Source organism: Orycteropus afer, unplaced genomic scaffold (genome assembly GCF_000298275.1).
Source record: "Orycteropus afer afer isolate SDZICR_OR568_19922 unplaced genomic scaffold, OryAfe1.0 scaffold00172, whole genome shotgun sequence".
Lineage (NCBI taxonomy): Eukaryota > Metazoa > Chordata > Mammalia > Tubulidentata > Orycteropodidae > Orycteropus > Orycteropus afer.
The window spans coordinates 1,590,417-1,598,253 of NW_006921759.1; the positions used below are offsets into that span (position 1 = coordinate 1,590,417).

The 7,837-nt window shown below is 40.6% G+C and overlaps 1 protein-coding gene across 1 annotated transcript in view; it reads right to left on the bottom strand.

Annotated features, from left to right (window-relative positions):
• Positions 1-320: 320 nt before the first annotated feature.
• The window catches only part of MRPS18C (mitochondrial ribosomal protein S18C), a 14,324-nt gene continuing 6,807 nt past the window's right edge, over positions 321-7,837 (bottom strand). The window contains exons 4-6 of the mRNA XM_007946833.1: positions 1,111-1,168; positions 485-544; positions 321-397 (exon numbers count right to left, since the gene is read on the bottom strand). Of these exons, the coding sequence (XP_007945024.1) occupies positions 321-397; positions 485-544; positions 1,111-1,168 (195 nt within the window). The remainder of the gene's footprint in view (positions 398-484; positions 545-1,110; positions 1,169-7,837) is intronic.

Genomic DNA, 7,837 nt, shown 5'->3' on the forward strand with positions numbered 1-7,837 from the left:
CTAGGTACGTAACACCATAAAGTACCAATTTTATCGAAGATAACATAAAATACAATAAACAGGAACATTCTAGAAAATACCTGTTTTCTTTAATGAACATTAACTGGTGTGGAGGGGAAACTTCTCTTAGGATCTCACTCTTCAAACACTATTTTCACCCTCATAACATTTCAAAGTTCTTCAAGAAATTATTATCTATAGGGTATTAACATTTACCTTACCTCTTAATTTCCTACCCAAAGGTGGTTAAATTTTAATTTGAATCAATATTACACATAACCACTTACTGTAAAATAAGTTTATTGGTAATAATATGTAATTTATTCCCAATATCTGATGTTACAAACTTTAGGGTCTTTGAGATATACAGGATCCTTGTATGTAACTGGCATAAAACCTGCAAAAAAAAATTAAAGTTCATCACCAAAGTTAATGAATGAACAAAATTTTGATTAGCTCTATTCATTTGTTCAGCTCGTCTTACCCATTATTTGAGCCCTCTTGATTGCTTTAGTGATTTCTTTCTGTTTCTTCCCACAAAGACCTGTAAAAGAAAAAAAATAGACAAATTCTTAATTCAGAAAAAAATGACAATATTTGATTTATAAGAGTTGTTTACATCAAGGGTCAGCAAACTTTTTCTGTAAAGGACCAGATAATATTTTAGACTCTGCAGGGCATGCAGTCTGTCATAACTATTCAACTCTGCTGTTGTAGATTAGAAGCAGCCATAGATACTATGTAAACAAAACTATTTATAAAAACAGATGGTAGGTTGTATTTGGCACATCGGTCATAGTTTGCAGACAGCTGGTTTAAGTAATAGTCTAATAACAATTATAGTACACTCCAAAACATCAAGAAGACAATTTCTTTTAAAGCCTAAGTTTTCTACATGTTGTTAGCACAGTTGAGCATAAGATGACATGCAAAACTAATCCTACTGGCTTAAAAAGAGAGTTTCCTAAAGCTCCAAAAGCCAGTCCCTGAGTATCTATCTGGTCTAGTAACGATTTACAGCACTATCTGAAAATTTGCTCCTTAAATGAGAGAAGTGGATTTATATAATACTTATGTAAGTTTCAACTACTATAATAAAAAGCAAAATACCTGTCAGGTGCCTTCCATAAATGCATCCAGTAAATGGAGAAATAAACTGGGACAAAAGCTGTTTTTCAGAGGGAAAAAAAATATATAAGTATGTTTGCACACTCATAAAAGTCAAACTTTATATGCCATCAAAAACTTTTACTAATAAATTTCAGACAACCAAAAACCACTGCTGACAACTCAATTTCAACTAAGAGCAACTCTACAGGACAGAGTAGAACTGCCCCATAGAATTTCCAAGGCTGCAAATCTTTATGGAAGCAGACTGCCACAAGCAGACTGCCACACTTTTCTCTGCAGAATGACTGGTGGGTTCAAACTGCAGACCTTTGGTTAGTAGTTAAGTGCTTTAACAATGAGTAAGAATATTTAACAATTCTGGTAGCATAGTGGCTAGGGCACTTGACTGCTAACCAGAAGGCTGGCGGTTCAAACCCACCAGCCACTCCTCGGAAGTAAGATGGGGCAATCTACTTCCATAGTGATACTGCCTGGGAAACCCAAGGAGGGGTCGCTATGACTTGGGTCCGACTCAACGGCACATAACAACAACAACATGAACAAGTTATCTTTTGAAACAATGAATCAATTGAAGTTAACATTTCTTTTATCCAGCTGTCATAAAAGAAATTCTTTACAAACGCACAACATAGGTTAGTCAGCATATTATTTTCATTGCTAAAGCTGTTGCCACAGCACAAAATATTGCTGCTTATAACAAAGTACTAAACATAATTCCATCTATTAGGATGTTAAGTGCCATTGAGCAGGCTCTAACTCATAGTGACCCTATATACAACAGAACAAAACACTGCCCAGTACTGTGCCATCCTCACAATCGCTGCTATGCTTGAGCCCACTGTGGGAGCACAGTGTCAGTTTGCCTCACTGAGGGTCTTCCCCTTTCCTGCTGACCCTCTATTTTACCAGGCATAATACCCTTTCCAGAGAATAGTCCCTTCTGACAACATAACCAAAGGATGTAAGACCAAGTCTGGCTATTCTCAATTCTAAGGAGCACTCCAGCTGCACTTCTTCCAGGACAGATTTGTTCTTTCTTCTGGCAGTCTGTGATATTTTTATTATTCTTCACCAACACCACAATTCAAAGGGATCAATTCTTTGGTCTTCCTTATTCATTGTCCAGCTTTCACATACATACAATGTGACCGAAAATACCATGGCTGGGGTTAGGTGCACTTTAGTCTTAAGAGTGACATCTTTGCTCCTTAACACTTTAAAGAGTTTTACTGAAGCAGATTTGCCCAGTGCAATACGTGTGATTTCATGACTGCTGCTTCCATGTGTGTTGATTATGGATCCAAGTAAAATTAAATCCCTGACAATGTCAATCTTTTCTCCATTTATCCTGATGCTGCTTACTGACCTAGTTGTGAAGATTTTAGTTTTATCCATGTTGAGGTGTAATCCATACTGAAGACTAGTTTTTGATCGTCGTCAGTGAGTGCTTCAAGTCTTCTTCACTTTCAGCAAGCAAGGTTGTGTAATCTACTTAGTGTACTTTGTTAATGATTCCTTTTTCAGTCCTGATGCTGTGTTTGTTGTTCTCCATATAGTCCAGCTTCCTAAATTAACTGCTCAGCATACAGACTGAATAAGTATGGTGAAAAGATACAATGCTGATGCACACTTTCATGATTTTAATCCATGCATGCAGTCCCCCTTATTCTATTTGAATGACAGCATCTTGGTCTATGTACAGGTTCCTCATGAGCACAAGTTAAGTGTTCTGGAATTCCCATTCTTCAATGATGCAAACCGTAATTTGTTATGATCCACACAGTCAGATGCTTCTGCAGAGTCAATAAAACACAGGTAAACATCTTTTTGATATTCTTTGATTTCAGCCAAGATCCATCTGATACCAGCAATACCTCCTTCCACAAATCTTCTGGATCCAGCTTGAATTTCTGGAAGTTCCCAGTCAATACACTGCTGTAACCATTTTTTAATTATCTTCAGCAAAATTTTACTTGCATGTGCTATTAACAGGAGCTCTGGTAGCGTAGTGCCTGAGGCACTCAGCTGCTAACCAGAGGCTGGCAATTCAAACCCACCAGCCATTCCTCAGAAGGAAGGTTGGGCAATCTACTTCCGTAGTGAAACCACCTTGGAAACCCAAGGAGGGGTCGCTATGAGTCGGGTCTGACTTGAGGGCACCTAACAACAACACGTGCTACTAATAAGGAGAGGTGTGCAGTTCAAACCTAACAGCTGCTCCATGGAAGAAAGATGAAGCAGTCTGCTTCCATACAGATTTACAACCTTAGAAACTCTATGGGGGTCACTCTGAATTGGAACTGACTCTATGGCAGTGACTTTGGTTTTTGGTTTGGTGATACTAATGATATTTATTGTTCAGTAATTTCTAGATTCTGTTGGATCACCTTTCTTTGGAATGGGTACCAATATAGATCTCTTCCACTCAGTTGGCCAGGTAGCTATCTTCTAAATTTCTTGGGATAAATGAATAAGTGCCTCAAGTGCTGCATCCATTTGTGAAACATTTCAATGAGTATTTCATCAATTCCTGAAGCCTTGTTTTTTGCCAATTCCTTCAGTGCTGCTTTGACTTTTTCCTGCAATACCATTAGTTCTTGATCATATGTCACTTCCTGAAATGGGTGAACATCGATCAATTCTTTATGATACGGTGTCTTTATGTATTCCTTCCATCTTTTTTAAAAAATTGTGATTTGAGTAAAATTATACATAGCAAATTCATTTTCCATACCAGTTCATATACATTTTGTTTCATGACATTGATTGCAATCCCCATAATGTACCAGCTGTCTTCCCACTTCATCCCTGTGGTTACATTTTCTTTGGTTCTTTCCTATGCATCCCTGCCTTCTAACCTATCTACCTATACAAATACTGTCCTTCTGATTATCTATGGTTGACTTTTTTAAGGAGTGTACCTACCTGGTGTAAGTGTTCACCTTCTATGCCCATTGTTGGGCTGTAAGCCACAGGTGTGAGTTTAATTTAAGGCCCAAAGGGGACTAAAGGCCATAGTCTCAGGGTTTCACCAGTCTCCATCAGATTAGCAAGCCTGGTCTTTTTCATGATTCTGAATTTTGTTCCACATTTTTCTCCCATTCTATCTAGTATCTCCTCTTTTAAGGAGATGGGCACCATCTAGTTCTTCTGGTCTCAGGGCATGTTGGCTAAGGTTCCCACGGTCCACTAGTTCTTTGGATTAATTATGTCCATGTGTCCTTGGTTTTCTTCATTCTTCTTTGCTCCGGATGAGGAGAAATCAAGTGTTCCATCTTAAACGGTTGCTTGTAAGCTTTTAAGACCCCAGTTGCTACTCACCAATGTAGGATGCAGAACAATGTTTTTGTGTAGTATGTTATGTCAATTGAGCTTCCCTTATGTCTTCTTTTTGATGCTTCCTACATCATTCAATATTTTTCCCACAGAATCCTTCAATATTGCAACTTGAGGTTTGAAATTTTTTTCAGATCTTTCAGATTGAAAAATGCCAAGCATGTTCTTCCCTTTTGGTTTTCTAACTACAAGTCTTTGGATATTTCACTATAATACTTTACTTTCTCTTCTCAAGCTGCCCTTTGAAATCTTCTGTTCATCTCTTTTATTTCATCATTTCTTCCATTCACTTTAGCTAGTCTCCATTCAAGAGGAAGTTTCAGAGTCTCTTTTGACATCTGTGATAGTTGGAGCCGTGTGTCAACTTGCCTGGACCACAATTCTGTGTGGTTTAAGCAGTTGTGATTTGGTTATTCCCATGATGGGATCAGATGAGTATGTTTTAAGCAGCCAATCCATTGAAAGGGAGTTTCCCTAGGGGTGTGGCCTGCTTCCAGTATATTTATGGACATCCTGGGAAAAGAGACACTCTTCTGTGGATCGGGATTCTGTTGTGCTGCCTACAACTGTCTATGAGCGAACAATCCTGGAGATCTTGGGTTCATCAACCATTGGAGTCAACAGCCAGCATTCTTACTGCCTGCTAACCTTGAGCTCCTCAGCCCCTGCAGCTGTGTGAGTCAGGAAGAGCCTCCAGCTTGACATTTGATCCAAGAACTTTGGACTTTTCAGCTTCCATAAGTGTGTGAGCCATTTTCCTAAGATAAATTTCTCTCTTTCTCTGTGTGTGTGTGTGCATATATATTTGTTGTTGTTATGTGCCATCCAGTCGGACCTGACTCATAGCGACCCCTCCTTGGGTTTCCGAGGCAGTATCACTACGGAAGTAGATTGCCCCATCTTCCTTCCGAGGAGTATATATATATATATATATTAAAAAAAAAAAAATAAATATATATATATATATATATATATATAAAAGCTTTACTGGTTTTGTTTCTCTAGAGTACCCAGTCTAACACATTTGGTACCAAGAGTGGGGTGCTGCTCTGACAGATACCTAAAATGTGGAAGCGGGACTGAAGTGCGTTCTTGACCCAAGACTCTGGCAGAGAGACCATGGCATATGGCATGACAGACACCAGGAGCAGAGCAAGAGACCAGCATTAGAGATAGCAGGAACAGAGCCCAGAGACTGGCATGAGAGATGGCAGGAGTAGAGCCCAGAGACTGGCGTGAGACAGCAACAGCCTTACCAGCCCACGGAGGAGAAAGCTTGATGCCTTTGGTTAGGCGGCTTACTGGCAGAGTGGGTTGCCTTCAGGCATTAACTGGTAAAAGAGACTAGCATGAGATGGAGTAGCAGGTTGGCTGGCTCACAGAGCAAGAAAGCCAAGTGCTTTTTGGGCAGGAAGTTTTTCAGCAGAGTGGGTTGCCTTTGGCATTAATCAGCAGAAGCAGAGAGACAAGGAAACGGAAGCAGAGCTGCCTCAGCCTGAAAGGGTAGGACCATGGCCTTTGGGAGTAGAACCACCATAGCCCTTTAGGTTTCAAAGAGCCAGGCCTTCACCAACTTGGTTCTGAGTGTGTGGCTGCTTGTTCATGTGAGTCAGTGGGATGGAGCCATAGCTGCTGCCCAAGAGTGAGGAGGTGGGGCTGCCATGCCCAAGAGGAAGAGGAACGGGCCCACCAGGCCAAGGGGCTTAGGTTGCCACTTAGAGGAACTAGGGGACTGGGGCCACCCAGTGAGAAAAATCTGTACAGATTCCACCCAATGAAGATCTGTACAGATGCCAAGTTGACAAGGGGTGGTATTGTGGTAGTTATGTTTGTGTGTCAATTTGGCTGGGCCTGGTTGAGTGGCTGGGCAGTTGGTGGTAGTTATTCCCCATGATGAGACTGGCAATCAGGTCCATGGTGGGCTCTACCACAAGCAGCTGAGTTGCTGCTTTGGGTATGTGGTCTGCTTCCCATATATAAAAAGCAACTTTGGGAATGGTCTCTAGCCTATGGCATGTTGGACCCTGCATGTAGCCATGTCGTTGTTGAACAGCCTGCCATACTCTGCTGACACTGGGACTTACAACGGATTTAAATTAATGGCCTGTCGTGTGGTTTGATAACATAAGGACTGTGCCATTTTGTCAACCTTGGGCTTCTCAGCCTCAGCAGCCAGCAGTTGTCTGAGTGAAGAAACACCTCTAGCTTCAGTGGGCCAAGAGGTGAAGGCAAAGCTGACGCCCAAGTCTGAGGGGCTTTCACCCAGCCCCTAGAGCCTGGCACTTGAACGTGGACTTAAAGTCTCCAAATTGTAAGAATAAACTCCTGTTTGTTAAGGCCATTCCATTTGTGGTATATTCTTGTCTGAGTAGCAGCACTAGGTAACCACAACATCAATTTTGGTCTTCTCTTCCTTTACTGTCTTTTTAATGACCAGTTGCTCTCTTCATGTCTGATGTCCTTGATGTCATCCTACAACTTGTCTGGTGTTCAACGTGTCAAATCTGTTCTTCAGATGGTCTCTAAATTCAGGTGAGCTGTAATTAAGGTTGTATTTTGGTTTTTGTGGACTTGCTTTAATTTTCTTCAGATTCATTTTGAACTTGCATGACCAACTGATAGTCTATTCAACAGTCAGTACCTGGCCTTGTTTTGACTGATGATACTGACCTTCTCTATCACCTCTTTCCACAGATGTAGTCATTCGATTTGATTACAGTGTATTCCGTATGGTGAGGCCTACCTCAGTGTATAGCCACCATTTAAGTAGTTGAAAAAAGGTATTTGCAATGATTAATTTGTTGATTTTGCAAAATTCTGTCATGCAATCTCTGGCATCATTTCTAACACCAACATCCAACTATTAAGATCAACTCTACTTTGAGGAGGTAGTTCTTTCCCAGTCATATTTTAAGTGCCTTCCACCCTGAGGGGCTCATCTCACAGCACTAAATCAGTGTTTCACTGCTATTCATAAAGTTTACCAGTAATATATCAGACAGTGTTTCACTGCTATTCATAAGGTTTTCACTGGCCAATTTTTCAGAAGTGGATGGCCCCATCCGTCTTCCCAATCTGTGTTAGTCTGGAAGTTCCACTGACTACTATGGGTGACCCTACTGGTACTTGAAATACTGGTGGCATAGCTTCCAATCTTCACGGCAACACTCAAGCCACCACAGTACAACAAACTGACAGAGAGGTGGTGGATCTATATAACAGGCTATTACATAATTATGAAGATGAATTATCAGAGTATAGTGAGGTCCTCAAGAGGTACTGAAGTATATGGAACCATTTCCTGTGATTTATGTTTCATTAACTTCTTAGCACGATTCTTGGCAGTTGACATAATCCTCCTAATATATAT